This window comes from Maniola jurtina, chromosome 23 (genome assembly GCF_905333055.1).
Source record: "Maniola jurtina chromosome 23, ilManJurt1.1, whole genome shotgun sequence".
Taxonomy (NCBI): Eukaryota; Metazoa; Arthropoda; class Insecta; order Lepidoptera; family Nymphalidae; genus Maniola; species Maniola jurtina.
The window spans coordinates 6442006-6468501 of record NC_060051.1 but is presented as its reverse complement, the minus strand read 5'-3'; the positions used below and the strand labels follow the sequence as shown (position 1 = coordinate 6468501).

Here is a 26496-nt window from a genome sequence, read left to right as displayed (position 1 = left end):
GTGTTTCGTAATGCTCCATATGACACATACTTGATCGTTTGTATCTATTAGATGGATGAGGATTTTTGACGGTACAGATGGATTTAATGGTTTTGTTTATGTGGAAAAATTGTAAATACTGAGTATTAATAAGTAAAAAGCGGCTTCATTCTTCGTATCAAATCATTTATTAGGGTTCCGTACCTCAAAAGGAAAAACGGAACCCTTATACGATCACTTTGTTGTCTGTCTGTTTGTCTGTCTGTCAAGAAACCTATAGGGTACTTCCCGTTGACCTAGAATCATGAAAGGCAGGTAGGTAGGTCTTATAGCACAAGTACAGAAATAAATCTGAAAACCGCGAATTTGTGGTTACATCATTAAAAAAAAATTGTTTCAATTTTCAAAGTAAGATAATTATACCAAGTGGGGTATCATGTAAAAAGGCTTTAACTGTACATTCTAAAACAGATTTGTATTTATTTTTATGCCTAGTAGTTTTTGTTATATCGTGCAAAATGTCGGAAAAAATACGTAGTGTACGGAAAGAGTACGGAACCCCCGATGCGCGAGTCTGACTCGCACTTGGCCGGATTAACTATTGAATCAATCAGTAAATCAATTTCTTTGACTTTCGTAAGTAAATAACAATTTATTTGTTAATTGAATCAGAATACTCAGTATCAGGAGATTTTAATACTATTAGTGCCGTTATAACACCACGTTACTTTTTAAGATCAATGCACTAAAACTCAATAATATAAATTGCACTCATCGGAACATGTCGCCTTTGCAAAAATATAATTTGACCTATAGGTAATAGATATATTGATTTAGTCCATTTCAAATGCATAATCAAAATGAATCTATCATTTCCTTTTTTAGGGGTCCGTAGCCAAATGGCAAAAAACGGAACCCTTATAGATTCGTCATGTCAGTCTGCCTGTCTGCCGTATGTCACAGACACTTTTTTTTTTCTGTTTAAAACACTTTATTATACTCCAAGTTCATTGTACACAAAACTAAATATTTATGTTCGGTGATGCGGTATCGATAATTAAAACAAAACCGAAGCGTTCCGACCACCGAATAAATTAGAGAGATGTCATTTTTCACGGTCGAGTGTAAAATATCCATGGTTTTTCAAAAATGTCATAATAGAGCAAGATCCCAGAACCGCCAGACCTTACTTATTTTTTGAGAAACAAAATGTGTGGGATGGAGTAGTATTAGTGTGTACCTATTATTTACGTGGGCCAATAGAAAGCCAATAAGCTAAATATGTAAAAACATTGCTTACTTTTCTTAAACTCTGACTGTAAATTACAGAAGATTGTTAATTAATATTCAATACTGCCAGACACTTTCAGTCGGACGAATTTCTGTCAGACGATTTAAAGCTCAAAAAAAATACATATTATTTTACTTATAGTTGTGTCGTTATTTTCTATTATGATATTCGCAAAATATATATAAAGATCATCAGACTTTAAGTAAAATAAGTAATGTTCTTACGTACCTTTAGAAATTGATATCTTTAAATTGGCCCTGGCACAAGGTATCAGTTACATATTTTCGTTTCTTAGAAAATAAGTAAGTAAGGTCTGGTGACACTGGGATCTTGGACCATAAGTAAAATGTGTCGGTCTCTGAGATATTCTAATTTTGTTTGCGTTGCATACGATTATTGGGACAGTTATGTTCAAGTGTAGTATAGTAAGGTGGGAAACTGTCTATTTGTGATGGATTTGTGATTTGTGGTTGGTTTGTTCTTTTTATTACGTGGTAAATCGATTTTTTAGGAATCGATTTTAATTTCGAATTTAAGAAAAACAGAATGGAATCTCTAACTCAAACAAACTCTCAAAAATAGTAGAGTTCAGTATATCCACAGTACATCATGAGATAGACAAGAAAACAAATCAACCCACTTTACTTACAGGAGAGGTACCTACCTACCTTAAAAAAAATATTTTTTCAAATTTTGTTTACACTTTGTCCACTCGATTAATATGTATATCAAATTACAGCTTTCTACTACTAATAGTTACCGAGCTAAACCGCGGACAGACGGACGAACAGACAGATGAAAATCATACTTAGACATTGAAAAATCCTACTAAGTATAGTATAATGTAAAGGATTATTTAAATGATACGAAAGCATGGGAATGAGTTGCTTACAGATTTGATAGTTCTGATAAGTGATTTTGTGAAGTGGTGATAATAACAAGTGTAAATTAAAAATTTATAACACCCCCGACAAGTGAAGGTTACAGTAACTAGAAAAGACCGAAAAGACCTGATAACTTTCAAACGACTGAACCGATTTTCTTGGACTATTCCGCGCCTACGATCCAAAGTATCAGAGTTTTCCAAAACATATTTTCAAATAAATAATTATGTATCAAGGCAACGTCCATCTTGACAGCTTGACATTTGTCAATTGACATAATATTATGAACCTAACGGTTATGTAACCTTCTTTTCTACAAGAAAACTAGAAAAGAGCTGATAACTCTTAAACGGCTGCACCAATTTTTTTGGATTATAGCTAAGAACACTCTCGATCAAGCCACCTTTCAAACAAAAAAAACTAAATTAAAATCGGTTCATTCGTTTAGGCGCTACGATGCCACAGACAGATACACAAATACACAGATACACAGATACACACGTCAAACTTATAACACCCCTCTTTTTGGGTCGGGGGTTAAAAAGAATACCCGGCTGAGTTTGTTATAGGCTCTTCTCAGACCTGGGCGAGTTTGAAACCCTCGTAGCTTTAGTTTTAAGTTTACGTAATTAATTGTTATTATCACCACTGTAATATCATGTTACAAATCTAACAATTTTGATTTGCTTTGAGTAAATGATTTTGACTTTTGAGTTTGAGTTTTTATTGCGTGGCTTTTGTTACTACGGATCCCTAAAAAGCGAAATCTCGCTAATAATAGGAAACATGTGCAATCACGAGAGACGGTTAGTGTCGAGTGGGGTGACATATTTTTGTGTTAATTAAGCCAATTCTCGCCCATCGCATAATTGGTGTAAAGGACACGAATTAGCAACTGTTTTACTTTGTTGTGGAAAGTTTGTTCCACAGACTAAATAACCTAGAATTTAGAAATATGACGAATCAGTTGAGTGTACTTAAGTATATACATGTATATAAATATATGTCCTTAGGCATAGGCGTTGAGGACAAAAAATGTCCTTGATTTTTTTTTTATAGTAAAGACAGAAAGATTTGATAATGTTACTATGGAATTTATAATTGTAATCACCATAGAATTAATTCATTTATGATCATGTATTTATAATAATTTGCGCTTAGTAAAAAGTATTTGTATCATACGAATAGTGTTATTACATAGGTAGGTATGTCGTAGATTTACAATTTTTTTTATATCAAATTATGATTTTTTTTCTGTTCTTTATACTAAAAGTGTATGAATTCGTTTAGAGCCGTTTCACACCAAGTACGTACGCGTGACCACGCGCGTAGTGACGCGCGTGAATCCATAGATATGACAGCACGCATTACGTCTACGCGAACGTTCACGTCACGCATGTGGTATGCCTCTTGCATACCATATGCATCTTATACAGTTCCATACATTAATTACAACGTCATGGTACGCGCTACGTCTACGCTTACGTGCTGCATACGCGTTTGGTGTGTCCCAGCTTAATTCAATCATCATGATACTTGTACTAGGTCTGAAAGATACCTAAAAATAAGTGACAAAAAGTTTTTCTAATAACTACACTCACCACTAGCTTGCAGTTTTCTTTCTTGAGAATCTTCGCCGTCCATCATTGATTGCTTTTGGAAGAAATTCTGTGGAAAAGAAAACCTAAATTGTACAGTAATGTAATTGTAATTGTAATCAGTCAGTATTAATGGATTTATTTGCATTAGTCCACTAGCCTGGGAATAGTAGGATATTACAAAAATACCTATTTCAATCAAATTGTCTTTCTCCAAGCACAATATTTACTAACTAAAATGATGTATTCAGAAGTATTTCAAACAATCAAATTTGACCAAATTCATAACTTGAACTTTACACAACGGTTCATTTTCATGTTTTCGTCATTATCACCATCCTTGTCAACCGATGCGCTTTCCGAGGTTGCCATTCCAGCATCTTGGGACCCCAATGTATGTTTTTCAAACTATGTGCCCTGCCCATTGCCCTTCGGCTTTGCAACACGTTGAGCTATGTCGGTTACTCTGGTTCTCTTGCGAATCTCCTTATTTCTGACATAATCCATATTATCCATACTAATATTACAAATGCGAAAGTGTGTCTGTCTGTCTGTCTGTCTAATCTGTCTGTCTGTCTGTCTGCTACCTTTTCCCGGCCCAACAACCGATTCTGAAGAAATTTGGTACAGGGATAGCTAATATCCCGGGGACGGACATAGGCTACTTTTTATGCCGGAAAATCAAACAGTTCCCACTGGATCTTTAAAAACCTAAATCCACGCGGACGAAGTCGCGGGCATCCTTTAGTTCTCTATAAACACAAATAAGTGGACTTTTTGTACCTGCATTTGCAAATTGGATAAGTCTTCTAGGTTCTTCCTCATCATCATGTTTTGGTCGAACTCAGAGACGCTGTTGCCTGCGCTTGATGTCGTGGACTGTTCCTATACAAAGGTTCTATTTGAATGAAAGCCTTTTTTAACTAACTGACTGACTTTTCATCGTAGATTCAAAAGCCTAACATCTAGAATCTAGCTATACCTAGTAGCTGGCAGCTAAGTCTTGCATGATTATTAAGTAAACTCCCCAGTTTTTCCGCTTGATTGCAGTTTGACCCTAAAGTTTAGCAAAAACCCAGAACAAAAGCGAATTTTAAAAAATGTTTCCCAAGACAGAACTCAAATGAATTCATTATTTATTTATGTAATAAAACCTTCAAGGCAAGAGTGAATAGGCATCTTCTAGGCAAGCGTGCATCATGCTAGACCTGATTGAGACTGATAAACGTGACTGTGGTCAAGCGAAAGCACTATTTGATAAAACGACTTATTTTTTTATTAAATCTGGGTCATGCCACTTTACTCTTCTACCCTCAATAATGTAAGGACCTAGATAGAGATTTTAGATACACTAAAAACTTGATCTCTTACTAATTATCAACTATGAAGGTTATACAGACCTGTCCATCAGCATCCTTTGACACGCTGAGGTCCAGGGTCTGTTCGCCATCATCTGAACTTCCTTCTTCATCTTTACCTAGCAGCCTCATCAGATTTAGCGTTCTTTGCCTGGTGGAACAAGAAAACAAATATTTAAGTCTTTTTTATGATTTGCAAACCCCGGCGTTACCAACTTAGTCGGGAGATTCGGGGTTCGATCCCGGGTATGCACCCCTAACTTTTCTGAGTTATGCGCGTTTTAAGCAATTAAACATTACTTGTTTCAACGGCGAAGTAAAACATCGGGACGAAACCTGCATACCTGAGAGCTCTCTATAATGTTTTCAAAGGTGTGTGAAGGCGGCCAATCTGCACTGGGCCAGCGTGATAGACTCCCTTCCCATTCTGAGAGGAGACCCGTACTCTGTAGTGAGCCGGCGATGGATTTATCATGAACTCTATGGTCTAAATTCTTCTAATTCTAAGAGGAGATCCGTGTTCAGTAGTGAGCCGGCGAAGGGTCGACCATGATGATACTCACATGGTAGACTTAATATAGTTGTCAGGCGTTTTCGGTGGAGTGATGTTGGTAGATCCCTCATCCTCAGTAGCTGAAGAGGATCTTCGGAGGCTCCTCTCTGTGCCATCTCCTGAGTCGTGGCGTCGTTTCAGACTTCGAGGTAGTTCCGTAAACGGTTTGGGTACTGTCAATAAGAAATTATGAGGTTAAAAGCCACTATGAATGAAATACAAGTGTAAATTAAAAATTTATAACACCCCCGAAGTGAAAGTTACAGTAACTAGAAAAGAGCTGATAATTTTCAACGGCTGAACCGATTTTCTTGAATTATAGCTAAGAACACTCTCGATCAAGCCACCTTTGAAAGAAAAAGAAAAAAACTAAATTAAAATCAGTTCATTAGTTTAGGAGCTACGATGCCACATATGGATACACACGTCAAACTTATAACACCCCTCTTTTTGGGTCGGGGGTTAAAAATGAAAAATCAAGATCTGATAGCAAGAAGTAATCAGAAATTGAGTGTAAATTTTTGATTTCACTAAACTAATTACTGGTAACGTTTTTTTCAACCTGATAACATACTGTCCAGCAGTGGACGCAAACAGGCTGGTAGATGTTTAATTGATTCAATTATTCAGTTTAGGGAGTTAAATTGGTGTCTTAAACTTTCAGAAACATTGCGAATTTTGCTTTTTCAATTCGCTTTTTGTTAAAACCAAGGACTGCTACTGTAAGCTTGCTATCAAAAATATTCGATAGTTAGAATTTAGTTTGTAGTCGAAAATTATACATAAAACAAAGCAATATACACGTCTACAAATAAAATTGGCTACAAGAACTTTATCAAAGTGTTTGCAATTCAATTTTCAAAATTGTGTGCATAGTTTAGATTTTAACTAACAAAAAGTTTGAACAATTATAAGTGTAACTAGTAACACTTACCTTGAAGTGCCTGCAGTGCCAATATTTGCCCACTTATAGCGTCAGCTACTTCATTCGATGACAAACCATAGATACCCAGTAACTCCTTCATCGTGTTCATTGCATAATCCCTTAAAATTCTATTCGTGGCGTTAGACGCATCCCCATTCTGTTGAGGCTCACTGGTCTCTATAACTTGTGGGTTTTCTAATCTCGAATTTGCATTCACATCCTGGCCTTTCCCTTCATCATCAGAATCTGAGTCCCTTCTTCTAGGCGGCGAGTTAGTCTTTATTAACTGGGATATAGCAAAAGGATTTTTGGCACAGAAAGATTTATTTTGTAAATTACTAAAGTTTAACACAGTACGATCCCGATCAGCATCTTGATTAATTTGTAAGCTATGTATGTACGAACGTTGGAACGAGTCCACTTTTTTGTCTTCTGACAAGTTGTTTTGGTAATTCGTTTCTATGTTTTCATTTGAATCGGTGCTCAGTCGTCGACTTAGGTCAACAGCACCACTTTTTAATAGACTAAAATTTTTGACACCTATTTTGGCGTAGTTGGCTTCTGTTTCGTCATCCGCTTGATCGGGGGTTGTTCTATCGTTTCCGTTAACAGGGCTGGGTAGTTCACAGTTTGGACCGTTTGATTCGTCGGAAAAGGTTGTGGCGTTGGGGGCACATCTCGGTTTGAAGTTCTTTCTCTTGTTTCTTTTTGGCATATTGTAGTATGATGACAGATCGGTGCTGTGCTCTTCCTGGTGGTCGGCAGCGTCTGTGTTCCACGTTCCTGCATGGTGCAAGTATAGGGGTTCCTCCGGGCCAGCTTGAAGTCTTTCGTGAATCGATTCCTGGTGCGCTGCCATCGCAGTAGTCATCTCTGGACTCTGATCACCGCGACTCGAAGCAAGTCCGACCTGCAACGATACAAACTCAGCTACTTCAATAAGATTACAAACAATCAAATTTGAATTCAACACATTTTAGCGCCCAATAATAACAGTGATTCATTTTCGTTCGTTTTAAATGGAGACAATGTGTCGAGAAGAGACAATAGCCCTTTGTTGACAGTGAGATTAGCTGAATACTGTAGAATGTTTTGAATTCAATTCAATGTTTTCCCGCTGCTGTTTGTAAAATAATAAAACTGTATCGATTTTCGTTTTAATTGCTTCTTTGACCTCTACTGGTCGTTCACCTTTGACCTTATCAGGTAATTTTGTCTAACTTACCCAGGAATTAGTTTCTTGAACGTCACATCCTAGTTGGCTTAGTAAATAAATTGTTCAGTCTTCAAAATCAGCCAACGTTGTAACCTGAAACAAGGAAACAAAATTTCAATCTTCACACTCGTGATTTCTAAATCATCTACTCAATTTTTTTAAAATTGGACGAAAATACATGTTATTATTCAAATTCAAATTCAAATTCAAATTCAAAATGTTTTTATTCAATTAGACTTTTACAAGTTCTTTCGAATCGTCCAGATGGAAGTCGTTCGAATTCCAGACCTATAATAGCTCATCCCTTAACCTTAGCATCAACTATAATAATGAAAAAATAAATGTCGTGCCGTCGGCAACTTTTCTGGGGATTACAATAGATAAATATTGTAACTGGAAAGAACATATACATATTACGTGTAAAAAACTTAATAGGTTCGTATTTGCACTATATCGTCTACGAAATACAATCTCTGAAGAAGCAGCCACAACTGCATACCATGGCTATGTTGCATCTATACTGCGTTACGGACTAATACTATGGGGTAACTCTGTCGATATTATAAATGCTTTCAGAGTACAAAAAAAATGTATCAGATCACTGTGTGGTGCGGATATAATAGCTCCATGTCGGCCTTTATTTAAAAAGAAAAAGATATTACCTTTGCCATGTCTATATATATTTGAGACATGTCTATTTGTAAAGAAACATGAGCATCTATTTGATAGGAAGCCTGACAACGAAAGCCGGCGACAAAAATTTAAATTGGAAATACCACGACAAAGACTAGCGATATGCTCTCGTAATTCATATTGTATGGCTGTCACCCTATATAATAAGTTATCTGATAACATAAAAAATTTACCAATGTCGAAGTTTAGGATAAAGTTATTTGATTATTTAATTGACCAATGTTTTTATAGCGTTAAAGATTTTTTAGATAGCTGTAAGATCTGACATATTATTATTATTGATTTATGATTTATGATTTTTTATTGTTACTGATTGATTTATGATTTTTTATTATTATTGATTTATGATTATGATATTGTAACTCCATGCAAAAAAGAAATTGTTATGACTAGGATAATTATGATAATACATTTATGAGATAAGCCTATTTGTTCAAAAAAATAAGTCTGATTTCTACACAAAAAAAAGCCAGAAGGTTTTCAACACAAGGTATCCAAATAAACTCATAATTCCTTTAATTAATTTAAATGAGTGTTTCTACAGTTTAAATGAATTCTTCAACACTAAATGATTTATTATGAGGAACTAGTCTATTAATCAATTATTAAGTATGTTAATTGTATACTCTTGTGACTTTTTTGTTGACATTTTACATAGATAATACATGATTTATTAAATTATTTACATTTTAATTTTAAGAGCTCTAAATTATATTTTATTTAACAGTAATGATGGTGTTGTGAAATCAGACCTTTTTATGACTATGTATATGTATACCTACCTAAGTATGACTGTAAGGTGTAAGGTATTTTGAGCATATTCAATGTACATTTAAACTATTTAGTGTAGTTTACATTGCTTATGTAAAATATTTGCACGCCATTACATGGCAAGTGTAGTGACACTAAAATAAATTGTAAAATCTATGCTACCTACATTTGAGCAAATAAATGATGATTTGATTTTTTGATTTGATTTTGTCAAAAGCATCTACCACTGGTTCGGAATGCCTTTCCTACCGAGAAGAACCAGCAAGAAACTCGGCGGTTGCTCTTTTCAAAGATTTGATATACAATATTATGCCATGTATAAAAGCAATTGAAGTCCTGCGCATTGCTGGAGCGAACCGAAGTTCAAATCCACGCTTTTTTATCATTTACATAATCTTCGATAGTATAATATGCTTTTCTCAAGAGCATATTTTTAATAGATTTTTTGAACCTGTGTAAAGGCAAGTCCAAAATTGTCTGAGGAATTTTGTTATAGAAGATTATACCCATTCCCACAAATGACTTTTGGACCTTCCTGAGACGGAGTGTAGGAGTCGCAAGCCTGTTACGGTGTCTAGTCAGCCTGTTGTGTAGATCGCCAACCTTCTTGTAACTAAGAATATTTTGTCTTACAAAAATTATGTTGTTGTAAATATATTGAGAGGCTACGGTAAGGATACCTATTTCCTTAAATTTTTCTCGAAGTGAATCGCGTGGTTTTAAGTTATAAATTGCGCGTATTGCCCTTTTTTGTAATACAAAAATTCTCCCAATATCTGCCGCTCTACCCCATATTAAGATTCCATAAGACATAATACTATGAAAATAAGCAAAATATACTATCTTTGCGGTCTCCACGTCAGTTAATTGTCGAATCTTTCTAACCGCGTAAGCAGCAGAGCTTAGTTTGCCAGCAAGAGTTGATATATGGGTGCCCCATTGCAGCTTCGCATCTAAGGTTATCCCCAAAAATGTAGTAGTCTCTTCTATTTTCAAAATATCATTATTTATCATTAAATTAATGTTACTTGTGTTCTTGGTATTGGGCAGTGCGAATTCAATACACTTAGTTTTTTTTGCATTTAAAAGTAGATTATTTACAGTAAACCAGTGAGTTACCTGAGATATGGCACCATTTATATCGTCAAAATTGTCCTTATTTCTATCGACTTTAAAAATCAAAGACGTATCGTCAGCAAATAGTACGATATCGCAAATATTTTGGACTACATATGGTAAATCGTTTATGTATACTAAGAACATGAAAGGACCTAGAATAGAGCCTTGAGGAACACCCATTAGTGAGGCTGATCCGGATGACTTCACATCATTCACACATACTGTTTGAATACGATCACTAAGATAGGACGCAATGAGACCAAGCGCAGTGTCTTTGATTCCATAGTGGCTCAATTTAACTAAAAGAGTCTCGTGCTCAACGCAATCAAATGCCTTGGATAAATCACAGAAAATACCAATGGCATTCTGTGACCCCTCCCACGCATTGAATATATGCTTTAACAGCATTGCGGCCGCGTCGGTTGTTGATCGACCTTTAGTGAAGCCATACTGTTCAGAATGGAGTAGCTTATTTAAATTGAAATGCTGAAGCAGTTGGTTGAGCATGATTTTCTCAAATATCTTGCTCAGTGTTGGCAAAATTGAAATTGGCCTGTAATTGTTTGGGTCACTTTTGCTACCCGATTTAAAAAGAGGTATCAATTTACTACATTTCATGAGATCTGGAAAAGCGCCTGTATCCACAGACTCATTAAAAATTAAGGCTAGATATGGCGCAATAATATCAATAATATTGTTAATTATTTTTACTGATATTCCCCACAGATCTCCGGTTTTTTTGCTTTGTAAAGATTTGAACACTTTAACAATGTCATATGGAGTAACGTATTCAAACCTAAACAACACACCGCATTCAGTGACATTGGCCCTGAGAAGATCATAGGCTTCTGTTGGTGAAGAGCTAAGGGAACTAGTAGTGATGACTGGAATGTTCTGGAAAAAATTCTCAAATGTATTTGCAATTTCAATATTGGAGTCAATAATACGGTTATTAATTTTTAGCTCCAATTTATTGTTATGCACTTTTTGTTTCCCAGTTTCATCCGTGATGATATCCCAAGCTGCTTTAATTTTATTATCAGAATTAATAATTTTTTGCTTTATGCAGAGTGACTTTGCTTGTATGCAAACCTTTTTGAATAATTTTGAATAATTTTTTACATATTCAACAAATGTGGGAGTGTAGTTATATTGTTTTTCTGCATACAAGTCGAACAACTTATTTCTACTTTTATAGATGCCAACAGTAGCCCAGTCACTAAATTTAAGATTTTTAAACAGTTTTTTTTCTACAATTTTAAAGGTAGAATTAAATTGAGAGTTTATGAGATCAAAAAAAGCATTATAGTGTTCATCCGGACCACCCTGAGTAAAGTCAAGTTTAGGTAAAGCAGTTAAAACCTTTAGTTTGAACTGCTTTACCTTTTTAGTGGTTACTGGCCTATACTTTATTAACTTTGTTATGTCTTGATTATCACTGGGAACAGATATCATTTGTCCACAGTGATCGGATCTTAGATTCGTCATGATCGATTTTGCGACAATCTTACAGTCACAGAAAATGTTATCTATACAAGTGGCTGAATTTGCAGTTATCCGTGTTGGTTTATTGAAAATTTTCTGTAAATTAAAGCTTTTAAATAAATTGAGTAATCTGTCAGTAAAAGAAGTGTGAAGCAAAATATCAATATTGAAGTCTCCACAAACTAATATCTTTTTTGATGACCTACATATCCGCCTCAAGGCCTCTTCCATAACGTCCTCAAACAGAACAAAGTCACCTGAGGGGGGTCGGTACACGCAGACGACAATATAGCGCTCCAGCTCAACACAGGACAGCTCAATAGTGCGTTCCAATGAAAGATTAACAATGTCTTTCCGTTCTTTATAATTGATATTGTTGCGGGTTAATATTAAAGATCCTCCGCGTATAGCTTTCTTTCTAGAGAACGCACTTGACAATTGATAATGTTTTAAATTTACTATTAATTGATAACTATTGAGCCAATGCTCAGTGAGGCATAAGATGTCAATATCAAATTTTTTAATAAATAGTTCTATCTCATGTTCCTTGCCAGATAAGCCCTGAATATTTTGGTGTACAAGATTGATTTTACATAGCTTATCTGTTGTCGCACTACTTAGTTTAAAATCTTATTACTGTTTACAGTAGTGTCCATGCAACTATTTGTATCCAAACTATTATAATAGTTTGTATCCAACGTAAAAAAACTGGAATTAGTAGTATTACTAATTAGGTCTATATTATTAGTACAACATGTACCGTTTTCAAAAGAACTCAAGCTAAAAATAGCTGTGTCTTGTATATTACAAGCTACCAAGGTAGCTATTTGTTTCTTATAACTAAGGGGCAAGTACATTGTATCCTTTGTCAGTGAAAATTTTTTTATAAAATTATTCGTGTCTATTATGTGAATATAATCCCTATGGCCAAAACTTAAATTATTAATAAGCATGTTGAGTTTATAGACATACCTATTTTGTGCTGGGGTTAAAGTGCAAGAGTAAGGAAAAGTGCACAATATGAATTTACAACCCGTATTTTCTTGTAGGTCCAATAGGTATGCAAAACTTCTCAAAATTTGTTTTTTTGTTATTTGCATGCTGTCACCTATCAACAAGACAACTGTACTATATTTATCTAAACAGCAGCCTTTTAAATTTTCAATTATATATTCATATGGTGCCCCTGGGTTACATATGTTGATCACTGTTTGATGTAATTTATTACTTATTAAATGACCAAAGTCTTTTCCCAATCCATCTGAAACAACAAATGTTTTCCGCTGAGGGCAATGTAACGAGGAACCATTGTTTTCACAGCCTTTTTGTTGTCCTATACACTGACTGTCCACTGGCATTTCGTCCGGAACCTTATTTGAGCACTCACATCTATTAATCAGAGAGTCAAGACGATCTATATTATAATTACTTAAGGCTAACAGCTCATCAGCGGCCAGTATATGCTCACCGACCTGTTTCTGTGACAGCTCGTACTGGGAAGTAACTGTTTTCAAGGAGTTTTCCAGTTTTAGAATCTCCTCATTAAGACTCCGAACGTCAGTTTCATATTGAACTCTCATCTCTTGCAGTGAGGAACAATATGTATTGAGCTTATTTAATAAATCTGAACGTTCTTTCCTAAGCCTAATGTTTTTATTACATAATTTCTGAAATTTTATTAATTTTTTCGTTTTTTTAATTAATTTACCAATTTTAATGTATTTTTTAATTTTTTTGTGACTATTTAAATGGATAGTTTCTGAATGTGGCTTATTATTAGCAGCACAAGGGCTGTCACAGGTCAGGTCAATTGTCAACACTGGTGCTGTTGAGGATGAAGCAAGCAGCTCATCATACAAGTTATTTGTTTTTTGTGTTTCATAACTTGCTATTTGTGACTGAAGGTCACAAATTAACTGTTGAGATTTGCTTAATTCATCCTCTAACATAGATATCTTTCCCAGAGCCTCTTCATAAGTTTGTATGCACTGATTGAACGACCCTACTGCCAACTGAAGTTGGTCGCGCTCCTCTGATAACAAAGTATGAGCGTTGTGCAGGTTTGCAAGTTCAGACTTTAACTGTGAGTTCCTAGCAATAATGATTCTCATCTCAGCTTCACTTTCATCTTGTTCCTTCAGTAATTGGGTATTTAATTGTTTCAGTGATTTTATTTCGTGTAAAGCATTTTTCAGTTTCTGTTGTTCTTCAAGAGCGGCAGCTTTTCTGGTGAACATAGGAGCCATCTTGTACTATATACCTGAAACACACCAATAGATATATGTAAGTGAAGGAAATGGAAAGTGTTAGGAGTCTAGCAGAGAGAGGATGAGAGACAGCGAGATAACAAAAGTGAGATAAGTTAATAGACTAGGAAGAAAAGTTAAAATTAGTTTCCTGGTATGTTGACTAGGTTTATTACCTATATCATAAAATAAACTAAACAAGTAATAAGTAGGTACTTGATGCAAACACAAATAAAGAGGCCATAGGAAAATTTAGTCAGACTTACACTATGCCTAATAACTATTTATACCTAACTCAGGTGGACTATGTCGTACTGTAATCATTATGTGTACAATGGAATGTTAGTTTTGTCTGAGGCAGTAGGTACAGACTGTACAGATCATTCTTCAACTTCACTTCCACTGTAAGTCAAGCAAAGCGAGAACAAGTTTTGCCTAAGTGTGTGGAGGGACGTGTCTCGAGATTCTCGAGTATGTACGAATACCTATCGTGTAGGGAGTGTTGGATTACTGAATAAGTTGTATAAAATAATAACAGATACTCCCCCGGTAAAAGTCCGTTATAGGTTATTGAATCACGTCACACCGCTCACAAGTCCGTCTCACTGGTGCTGGTTGGCAGTAGATCGGTATTGAAATTATGATTTATCACAAAATACACTTTGATTACAGTTATTTTACAATAATTGTAGTCTTATTTAAATGTAAATTTACTTAAAATTGTAATTAAAATTAAACAGCTGATTTTCAGACCAATATTATTATTTACATATACGCGGATTTCGACCGTGTTTTATATAATTTTAGAGAAAATATATCTACTGATTTATCAATATCATCATCATCTAAATCCATCACCGGCCCACTACGGAGCACAGGTCTCTTCTCAGAATAACGAAGCTTTAAGCTGCGTAGTCTACCACTCAGACTAACAACATTATTGCAAATTTTCAAGCTTTTCAAGCATGCATGTTACTTTACGATAATCTCCTTCACCGTTGAAATAACTGATTTTATATCACACTTAATATTATAAAAGCGAAAGTTTGTATGTGTGTGTGTGTGTGTGTGTGTGTGTGTGTATGTTTGTTACTCCTTCACGCTAAAACCACTGGACGGATTTGGCTGAAATTCAGAATGGAGATAGATAGTATCTTGGATTAGCACATAGGCTACTTTTTATCCCGGGAAATCAAAGAGTTCCCACGGGATTTTGAAAAACCCAAATCCACGCGGGCGAAGTCGCGGGCATCGGCTAGTTAATGCATGAAACGCACTCATATCTCAGAAAAGTTAGAGAGCCCCGGAACTCCCCGAATAAGTTTATTTATTTCCAAGAGTATATCTGGCGGCGGTTAAACCGTTGGTGAAATTGGGCCCATAATAAAATATGATACACTACTCTATATAGGTATAGAATAGTAGACCGAAGTCTTAACCACTACGCTGTTACCGCTCTTTAGTCCAATCACTTAACATCAGGTGACCCGCCTGCTCGTTTTCTCGCTATTTTTTGCATAAAAAAATATATCTATAATGAGTACTACGCTGTTACCGCTTTTTAGTCTAATCACTTAACATCAGGTGACCTGTCTGCTCGTTTTCTCGCTATTTTTTGCATAAAAGAATATATCTAAAATTAGATATATTAAGATAATTACTCTAGTTCGGTAATACTATATTATTATAGAACGAGATTGTGGCTGTGATTAAATGTTTAGAAGTGGCCAAGGAATTAAGTGCTGTAAACAAAATCGACTAACATGCCAAAATCGCGTAAACCGATACCGTATAAGGCCAAACGCAGACATAAGACAAAAGTTGTTCAAATTGTTACAAATTTTTACTATGACAATTATTAAAAAAATGTCGACAATAGAATGACAGTTAATTAGGTAATATATTTTGATTTTAAGAGGGCTCTCTTCGTCACTCGTTTCATACCATTTCATACAATCATAGTTCCAATTTCATTTGAATACTAAGCAACCAAAGTCCATGAAATTTTGCAGACATATTCTAGAAACTAATATCTATGTCTGTGGTTTTCCAGATTTCTGTTAAAATATTCGGTTTCAAAGTTACGCGGTCTTAAAATTTTCATACAAATCTTTGAGCCTAATTTCTAATTTTAAAACTACATATTTTTATAAAAATCTAAAACACCACAGACACAGATATTAGTTTCTAGAATATGTCTGCAAAATTTCATGGACTTTAGTTGCTTAGTATTCAAATGAAATTGGAACTACGATTGTATGAAATGGTATGAAACGAGTGACGGATAGAGCCCTGTTAACTCGACTCTGCACATTTTATGTCGTACTCTTCCATTGTGTTAAAGCAATTTAATAAAAAACGTGTCCTGAAAGTGCTGAAATGGCAACGTATGAGTATAACTTTACATATTTATTTATGTACGAAATATCGTATAAGAATCGGTCATATTCAATGAGTAATTCAAAATTCAAAATTCAAAATATTTTTATTCAATTAGACTTTTACAAGTTTTTTTTTTAATCGTCAAAAGCATCTACCACTGGTTCGGAATGCCTTTCCTACCGAGAAGAACCAGCAAGAAACTCGGCGGTTGCTCTTTTCAAAGATTTGATATACAATATTATGCCATGTAATGAAATTCAATACTTAAAATAACCTACCATTACATATTATTTGTAGGGCATTAGCGTTGAAATAAGACCATGTATGTATGTAACCCTGCAATGAAACTATTAATTGAAATATTTAATTATTCTATCTCTTTTCGATGACGTTTTAGTAAACTCTAAACGTGTCTTTATGTATTTGACTGTGCGCACATAACACCAAAGAAATAAGAGTTAATTAATTTATTTATTTATTTATTATTATAAGGTACGCCCACAGAATGTTCACAAAACACTTAAAAATACAATAGTATAATAGTCTTATTCAGTGTGACACATCACTTACGGGCACACACAACTCATGCAGGTAACAAAATACATGACCGATCGCATAATATTAGTACATAATAAATTTGGAAAAATTATATAGCTCCGAAGGATAATAAAATAAAAACAAGATAATATTAACAAATATTACCTAAAAATAATGACTGAATTTACTTATTTCTAAATATTTGTTATCAGTTTATAATTATTAACTACACAATTAAATGTGATTGAATTAACTACAAAATTAATAACTGGCCGATTAATTTCTCAAAACAGAGACAGCCGCCGCAATACGTTTTTTAAAAGTAATCAAACCCTACCGAAAAATGACGACTTCCTCTTGAGCGCTGGTAAGCTCATTGTAGATACGGCTTAAGCGATTTAAGGCAGAGTTGCTACCCAAGTTAGTTTTATACACGCTAATCCTAAAAGTTTTCCTAGAAGGTGTTCTTTTAGACTTCTTTGGAATAATGAAGTAAAGAATTTGAAGTGAAGAATTTAGACGGAACTTCCACAATTTAAAACTACACCGTTAAATTGCAAGTTCAAATTACGTACAAAGTTTCAGCTACATTACAAACTTTGATCTTTGATATAAAGTCATAAGTAAAATCCGAATTAAAAAAACTTGACCTCAATTTCACGCGGATAAAGTTGTAGAATTTTTTTAAAAAAAAACCTTCGTTTGATTAAATTTCACTATTCACCACTTGTTAATTAACGACTAATTAGTATTTTTATTTTATCTTAGGCATAAATTTTGTACAATGTAAACTTTTTTATTGTTTAGTAATTATTATTTTTTATTTCTTTTGGCACAAGTTGTGACACCTAATTAATAAGTTATGTATCTAATAATGTGTGTGTGTGTGTGTCTATATATATATTTAAGAATGTATTGATATAATAATTTTCTGGTGTCCTAATAAATATAAATATTGAATTCGTTCGTCTACGTTGCTCTTTAAATACACCGTTCCGTTTTCTAGGCGAATTGACGTAATTCGCCCGTAATTTAAAGATAATGATACAAAAAACTCGGCCCCGGCAAGTATTTCGAGTATCACGCATCGATCAACTCTGTATGAAATTAATTATATTCAGCATATTAGATCTATTCTCGAGAAAACGAGATTGGTTTAAGCGGAGCGCGAGAAAAAATAACATATTCAATATTCATGTTGAAATTGGTAACATATTTTCGGTGTACAGTTTTTTTTAACTGTCTTTGACAGGTTCAGTAAACTGTGTTTAATTCTTGATGGTGAAAACCAAGCTACGATGGAACGTGGCATTTTGGCCGATTTGGACTCATAACTTAGCCAATTTGAAACTATTTAACCTACCTATCTTACGAACGCTTACCGTGGATGATATTTTTTGGCAGATTTGGAATTATAACTTAGCCAATATGAAATTATGTACTTAGCCTATCTATCTTGCGAGCACTTTATCTTAGGGCTCGGTGGATGATATAAAGACATTGTATTTATACATAAATAAAGGTATATTTTGCTAAAGCAATTTCTTACTTACAACCTCTGAAGAAACACAATCAGAATAAAGCAATAAAGTTTAGGACTCAAGTCACTAAAATGAATTTAAAAACCTTGTTGAACCACGGAAGTTAACAAAATATATTACTTGATAAATTCGAAAAAAAAAAACAGACAGACAGACAACAAAGTGATCTTATAAGGGTTCCGTTTTTTCTTTTGAGGTACGGAACCCTAAAATCATCCGGGAATCAAACCTTTTTATCCTGCTACTTGTAAAATTACTAGGTATTCTCACCACGTGTACCTACTAGAATATCTGGAAAATTTCAACATTCCAATTACCTACCTAGTTACAGTTATAAATTGCAGGAATTTGACCTTTATAGATAAGTGATTTTGAATTACGGAAATATCCAAGTAATTGAAGTAAACAGTTTTATTTTATTTGGTAACAGGTTTCAAAGTTTGGTGAACTACGAACACTAGTTGATAAATAGCATTGACATTTTGTAGCACTTTAGAAATACAAGTGTAAATTAAAAATTTATAACACCCCCGACAAGTGAAGGTTACAGTAACTAGAAAAGAGCTGACAGCTTTCAAACGGCTGAACCGATTTTCTTGGGTTATAGCTAAGAATACTCTCGATCAAGCCACCTTTCAAACAAAAAAAATTAAATTAAAATCGGTTCATTAGTTTAGGAGCTACGATGCCACAGACAGCCCTCTTTTTGGGTCGGGGGTTAATAAATATCCTGAAATCGAACCTGTAACTAACTTCTTGTTTGCTTAGAATACTTCACCACTGAGCTTGAGAAATCCATCATACAAGTAGGTACATACACTCACGTCTCAAAAATCCTATATTAGTAATACATTCATACGTAGGATAATAAATGGGTAATAAGTATTTCATTGAATGCAAATTTTGTTTATGCAAATTCATGATTTTTTACACAGAAATATGCTATCATTCAAATTCAAATAATATAGTTGTTGAAGATATTTATACTTTGTATAAGTGATAGAAAGGATAAAACAAGAAAATTCATTTTAATCAAGAAGAATAGTCTTTCAACGCACGCAGCTCCAACTTTTCGTAATTAGTATGTGTAAAATTAATCCATACTTTCATACCTATTTAAAATAATATTATAAACGCGAAAGTGTGTCTGTTTATGTGTTTGTCTGTCTGTCTGCTACCTTTTTAAGGATCATCCGTTAAACCGATTTTGTCGAAAGGTACAGAGATAGCTTCCATGAGGACATGGGCTGGCTTTTGTCCCGGAAAATCAAAGAGTTCCCACGAGATTCTTACAAAACTTTAATCCACGTGGATGAAGTCCCGGGATTCAGCTATATGAATCAGTGATAGCTTGAATCTCGGACTCAGCTGTTATAGGCAACTTTTGCTCCCGAAAATCGAAGTTTTCGCTTGATTTAAAAATCTAAATCCACGCGCACGAAGTCACGGGCATCCTCTAGTTTATAAAATAAAGTTAAAATAAAAATTGCTAATCTGTTAAGAAGTCATTGTTATTGTGTTAAAGTGGGTTCATATTTTCTACTCTACATTCCAAGTAAATGTCTTTGTAGCTACATATTTACAAAATGGCGAACACGATACTTATTCTTCAACTTTTTGTCAGCAGTTCGTTAAACATTTAATAAATTATTTTTCCGAGTAAAGAATTAAATTGGTGGCGGAAAAAATTACTCGCGTTGATGATTGTTCGTTCCTTGTTTATTGTTGCAAAAACTTTGTAAATGTATGTTTTTGAACATTAACAATTTAGCTAACGGCTACTCCATATCGTAAATCTAATTTTTTTCCGACTTCCACTCTGTCAAAAAAAAATTGAACCAAAAAATTCTCATTTATTTCTTAAAATGACGTGTCTTCTCTCTTTTTGATGAACCGACTTAAGTTATCTATACGCCTTTCCAAGTTAGCCCGCTTTAGACTGTATCATCACTTACCACCAGCTGTGATTGCGGTCAAAGTCTAATTTGTAATGGAATTTAAAAAAAGTTCAATCCACGCTTACGAAATCACTGGTATTAGTTAGTAGTTTAAATAAATGTATTATAGGTGACCTATAAATATGGCAACCCCACCGTTATTTGAAACTAAATTACAATCTGAAACTATAACAATTTGAGAGAATTATATTGACAAATCCATACATTCAAATATGTTACTTGTAGCATAAATAGTAGAAGTCAGTTAAAATATTAACATTAATAGCTTTTAAGAGGGGTCTCTCCGTCACTCGCTCCATACAAACGTAGTTCCAATTTAATTTGAATATTAAGCAACTAAAGTCCGTGAAATTTTGCAGACATATTCTAGAAACTAATATCTATGTCTGTGGTTTTCCAGATTTCTGTTAAAATATTCGGTTTTAAAGTTACGCGGTCTTAAAAATTCACATACAAATCTTTGAGTCCCTGTAATTTTAAAACCACATATTTTTAGAAAAATCTAAAACACCACACGCACAGATATTAGTTTCTAGAATATGACTGCATTTCATGGACTTTGGTTGCTTAATATTCAAATGAAATTGGAACTACGATTGTATGGAGTAAGTGACGAAGAGAGCCAAAATGAATCAGAGATAATATAACTAAACAAACACTCATTAGTGAGTTAATGTGGAGTATTGCCTCATATTATATTTCTAAGGCTAAATCTTATCGAAACGTGTTCTGAAAAATGCCGATTGACACATATCGATAAAATCCCGTCTCTAGTTGTCACATCACAAGGTTTGACATCGAATGTCGACATTTCACGTCACTAGTTTGAGTTAAACAATAGATGATTTGTGATGTAGGTAGCTTTCGTAGGATGATGTACTCGTACGACATACTTATCATTTTTGTAGTTTTTAGGGTTCCCTCCCTCAAGTTCCGTTAAGTAGTAAGGGTTCCGTTGTTCCTTTTGAAGAACGGATCACTTTGTTGTCTGTCTGTCCGTCTTTCCGTCTGTCGTGTTTGTTAAGAAAACGTATAGGGTACTTCCCGTTGATCTAGAATCATGAAAGGCAGGCAGGCATATTAAACTAGATACTCGCGACTTCGTCCGCGTAGATAAGGTTTTGTCTCTCTTTTTGGACTCTTTGCCTGGTCCGCCCTGGCTTTGCTATGGTGAAATTATTGAAAACATGCGCGTGACCTTGTTCGCGTGGACTACACAAATTTCTAACCCCTGTTTTACCCCTTCAAAGATGGAATATGAAAAATCCTTTCTTAGCGAATGTCTACGTCATAATATCTATCTGCATGCCTTTCAACCCGATCGGTCCAGTAGTTTAAGCTGTCTTGTTAGGTCAGTCAGTCAGTCAAGACTTTTAATATGTATAGAATAGACAGACACAGATAACCGGCTTCACTTTAAAGATAAGTTATTAAGTAACTTTATTACTATGTCTGAGGTGTTAAAAAATACCATTCTACTGTTATTCGAAAGATTTTATGTTTCGTAAGCCATATTGTTAGGTTACCAGTTCTTTTAGCGATTACCATCTGACCTCTGCTAGCATAGTGTCTGCTACTTAGACAGGGCGTAACACGTTTAAAGCGTCAATAGATGTGCCAACATTGTCGGCTGCCAACCTGCGCGCTAAATAAGTGATCCAATCTAAACACGAGGCGTATGGACAAAAACAGATCAGACAGATTATCAGAGAACAGACAGAACAGACAGATTGCTACTTCAGATTGGACTACTTTTGCGCGCAATATATAACCTACATAGAATTTATTTACAAAAAAATGCTTACGATCCGAGCGGCTGATTTGTCCTTTAAAGGATTATTTGACCATAATGACCATCCGCTCGTTTGTGTTTACACTGAAGTTATATTGTTTTGTTACCACATGTCCCAGCTGCATACCTAATCCATAAAAACTATTTATTGCTGCCGTCTACCTACCAACGTACCTGGTTAATAAAAATACTAGCGTTTTATTTGGTTAATACATATTTTTCACTGTTCATTTTTTTTCTCTGCTTTCAATTTGCAAAAACTCCTTTTGATCGGTGTAATTCTTTGCGCAATACGTGACTAAAATAAATAGATAAACTATTAAGTACTTTAGAAAAGCAGTGTGGCTGGTTGGAATGTGATTATAAGTCAGTTGGTTTCATGCGTAGTTTTTATGTCGGAGTTGCAAGTTGGCACGTCTATAGATGCTTTTATACAGGGCGTAACACGTTAGATTGTATTAATCACCTACCAAGTGATCAGTGTGATTGTTATCAAAATATCGTGATGATCTGCGACTGACAGATTTGAGCTTATCATTTGAAAATGGGGTAAATGTGACAGGGTGTTATGTAACAAGTGTAAATTAAAAATGTATAACACCCCCGACAAGTGAAGGTTACAGTAACTAGAAAAGACCTGATAACTTTCAAACGGCTGAACAAGCGGCTGAACTGATTTTCTTGGACTATTCCGCGCCTACGATCTAAAGTATCTGAGTTTTCCAAAACATCATTTTCAAATAAATAATTACGTATTTAGGCAACGTCCATCTTGACAGCTTGACATTTGTCAATTGACATAATATTATGATCCTAACGGTTATCTAACCTTCTTTTCTACAAGAAAACTAGAAAAGAGCTGATAACTCTTAAACGGCTGAACCAATTTTTTTAGATTATAGCTAAGAACACTCTCGATCAAGCCACCTTTCAAACAAAAAAAACTAAATTAAAATCGGTTCATTGGTTTAGGCGCTACGATGCCACAGACAGATACACAGATACACAGATACACAGACACACAGATACACAGATACACACGTCAAACTTATAACACCCCTCTTTTTGGGTCGGGGGTTAAAAACGGGGTAAAGGTGACAGGGTGTTATGTAAAAACTAACTGTATTGTAACTGATTCTGGTGCACACAATCTTTGAACTAAATTGACAAGTCCAAATGTAATTTGTGTAGCTCAAATATTTCACATAGAACTTAACAGGGCTCTCTCCGTCACTCGCTCCATACAATCGTAGTTCCAATTTCATTTGAATATTAAGCACCCGAAGTCCATGAAATTTTGCAGACATATTTTAGAAACTAATATCTGTGCCTGTGGTTTTTTAGATTTTTCTAAAAATATGTAGTTTTTAAATTACAGGGGCTCAAAGGTTTGTATGTGAATTTTTAAGACCGCGAAACGTTGAAACCGAATATTTTAACAGAAATCTGTAAAACCACAGGCACAGATATTAGTTTCTAGAATATGTCTGCAAAATTTCATGGAGTTTGGTTGCTTAATATTCAAATGAAATTGGAACTACGTTTGTACAGAACGAGTGACGGAGAGACCCCTCTTAACCCGAGAGCAGGCGAAAACAAAAACTAGTATGATTATATAAAGGCTATAATAAGGTGTGGTCTGTAATTTTATAAAATCGTTAAAAACCTTTATTACTGAGCGGAACAATAAAATTCGTGTAGCCGAAATTCGTATGTTTTAAACAACCTATTAAGTAACTTCCATTGTCCTTCGGCCATCTTGCATTTATTTTACTGACATCATGTTACTGTTAAGTATTTTTTTTTATCCCCGACTACAAGTTATCCTCGACTACAATTTTACCTGGTGGTAAGGTATGATGCAGTCCAAGATGGTAGCGGGCTAACTTGGTTGAGAATCCGGCATCAGTTTTCCCTTCCACTTTTGATATGGGTACCTTCTAGTCAAGAGTGAATAGGCAACTTCTAGGTAAGCGCGCTCCATCTTAGGCTGCATCATCACTTGCTAGCAGGTCTGATTGCAACCAAGCGCTAGTCTATAAATAAATAAAAAAGGAATAGGTACGTTTAGAAATTTTTTTGAATGTATATACTAAATCTCTGGGATATACCTACCTAAATATGTTTTTTTCCCAAGTAAAGTAGCCCTTGACTGCGGTCTCACCTGGTTTTAAGTGATAATAATTATTGTAATGGAATAAAAAATCAAACACGGTCCACGGTATTTTTAAAACCTAAATCCACGCAGATAAAGTCGCATGCATCATGTATAAATAATAATAATATTTCCACACAATGTCACAAAACCGTCTTTACACAAAACTATAGAATAATTAGGTGTGTGCGTGCGTCGACCATGTTCGTCCCGATCAATATTAATAATGCGCGCGCGCGTAATTGTGACTGTTTTATTGTTATTATTGGATATTGTTTGGTCCAAGGTTGGCGCAAAAAAGGCTTGTCCAACATTTATGGGTGACGGTTAACACTTTTATGGATTTAGTTTGGACGTGCTGAGGATAATGTGGCCCTTGTGATTGGCCATTGGTTATTAGCGGCGTGTGATGGATTCTCAATTCCTTATTAATTTATGGCTTTATTAACTAATTCTACCAACCTAGCTTAGTGAACATGGTAAACTACTTATCATTTTAAGAGAAGAATCAGAAAGAATCTTCAGTGCTCAGTTGGGCGCCGACGATGGATTGAGATTTGAGATGATGATGACGATGATTGAACTAGGTGATTCGCCCCGACTTCGCTCGGGTTTTTGAAATATCCTTTCTTAACGGGGATCTAGGTAATGTACCTAGATCCCCACTCGAAGAACCTACATGGAAAATCTCATATTCCAACTTTTCTATGTTGGAATTTTTCAAAACCATTTCTAAGTCTGGTCTGGTGGGACGCTTCGGCCGTGGCTAGTTACCACCCTACCGGCAAAGTCGTGCCGCCAAGAGATTTAGCGTTCCGGTACGATGCCGTGTAGAAACCAAAGGAGTATATATGGGTTTAATGAAAACTGCTATAGACCTTCCAGGTGAGCCCGCTTCCATCTTAAACTGCACCATCACTAACCACCGGGTGAAATTGCAGTCAAGGGCTAACTTGTATCTGATTTTAAAAAAAAGGCCATAGTCTACGTATGCAAAATTTCAAGTTTCAAGAGACCCAGCGATTTTAGCTGTAAGCACCTACGTTGATATGTCAACGATGCGTATTTCTAAACTCATGGCTCTGCTGTAGGTATAAACGATAGGTATTAAATAGATCAATCGCGTTGTCAACGGCTAACTCTTACCAGACCCACCACTTAGCCAAACAAAGAAAAAAACCTACGCACAAATCCGCGAATCGAGACTAATCAAACGTAACTTAACACCCGAGATATAAACAAAACTGTTATTGTTATACAGAGGACCTCAGTTTCTTCTCAGAACCGTCCTCCATATCAAAACATAAGTACAATTATCTTGATACTCATCAAACGATTGCCAGACTAAATTAAACTCTAACACAAACAAAATAGAGGCGTTTAAAAACTTTAATAGATGCAAATATAACTTGGTCCTAATAAAGATTTGAATTTAAGTGGAAATGTTAGAAATTGGAACGCGTGCGTTTACAAACATCGTTTGCACTTCGTAAAATAGCATAAAGACCTTATTGTATATGGCATAAAGATTAAATTCCAGAAGTAACTGTTTTAAGAGGTGTAAAAATTTATAGGTTTTGCATGGTTACACGCAGGTGTCCTTTGCTCGGTTTTTACTGCTACTGAAAACTGTATTTTTATTTTTCATTAAACACTTACCATGTTACATTTCGCTTAACTTAATATGGTGTAATGGTTACATTACGAATTGTATTTTTACCCGACTGCGGCAAAGCAGAAAGGGTTATGATTTTAACAGTCTATGTATGTATGTATGTTTGTATCCAAAATCTGTGTTCCACCGTAGCGCCTAAACTACTGGGCCGATGGATGAGGTGTCAATTGATTCGTCGTAAAGGTCCGGGTGACATAGGCTACATTTTATATGAAGAAAATTGACCTAACGGATGTAACATCAAAAAAAGTGAGGGGTTTTTTTTTTGCTATTGTATCCAGTGGGATGTCAAATGAAAGAGGAGAAAATTCTGAATTCAAGGGTATAAATGTGCAACA

General features: G+C 34.9%; 2 protein-coding genes across 11 annotated transcripts in view; both read right to left on the bottom strand.

The window, feature by feature from the left end:
- LOC123877463 overlaps nucleotides 1-26496 on the bottom strand; it is a 196724-nt gene that overhangs the window by 55147 nt on the left and 115081 nt on the right. For all 10 annotated transcript variants that reach the window (XM_045924270.1, XM_045924275.1, XM_045924265.1 and 7 more), the window contains 6 exons: nucleotides 7814-7897; nucleotides 6598-7498; nucleotides 5674-5836; nucleotides 5153-5261; nucleotides 4536-4637; nucleotides 3756-3822 (listed from right to left, as the gene is read on the bottom strand). In XM_045924270.1, coding sequence (XP_045780226.1) covers nucleotides 3756-3822; nucleotides 4536-4637; nucleotides 5153-5261; nucleotides 5674-5836; nucleotides 6598-7459 — 1303 coding nt within the window. In that variant the 5' untranslated portion in view covers nucleotides 7460-7498; nucleotides 7814-7897. The remainder of the gene's footprint in view (nucleotides 1-3755; nucleotides 3823-4535; nucleotides 4638-5152; nucleotides 5262-5673; nucleotides 5837-6597; nucleotides 7499-7813; nucleotides 7898-26496) is intronic.
- On the bottom strand, nucleotides 7868-14824 carry LOC123877310. The gene is made up of 3 exons (XM_045923930.1): nucleotides 13243-14824; nucleotides 8467-8538; nucleotides 7868-7897 (listed from the first exon to the last, which is right to left on the bottom strand). Exons 1-3 carry the CDS (start codon nucleotides 14116-14118, stop codon nucleotides 7868-7870), a joined length of 978 nt encoding a protein of 325 aa, XP_045779886.1. The 5' UTR covers nucleotides 14119-14824.

Bases quoted from the DNA above. Each gene is read 5' to 3' on its own strand.
- LOC123877310 (XM_045923930.1), bottom strand. From the start codon at position 14,118: ATGGCTCCTATGTTCACCAGAAAAGCTGCCGCTCTTGAAGAACAACAG. The intron at 8,539-13,242 runs GTTCCGGACGAA...TTTCGTTGTCAG, and splicing joins GATGTGAGTGCTCAAATAAG to GCTTCCTATCAAATAGATGC. The intron at 7,898-8,466 runs GTAATATCTTTT...TCCTTGTTTCAG, and splicing joins TATATATAGACATGGCAAAG to GTTACAACGTTGGCTGATTT.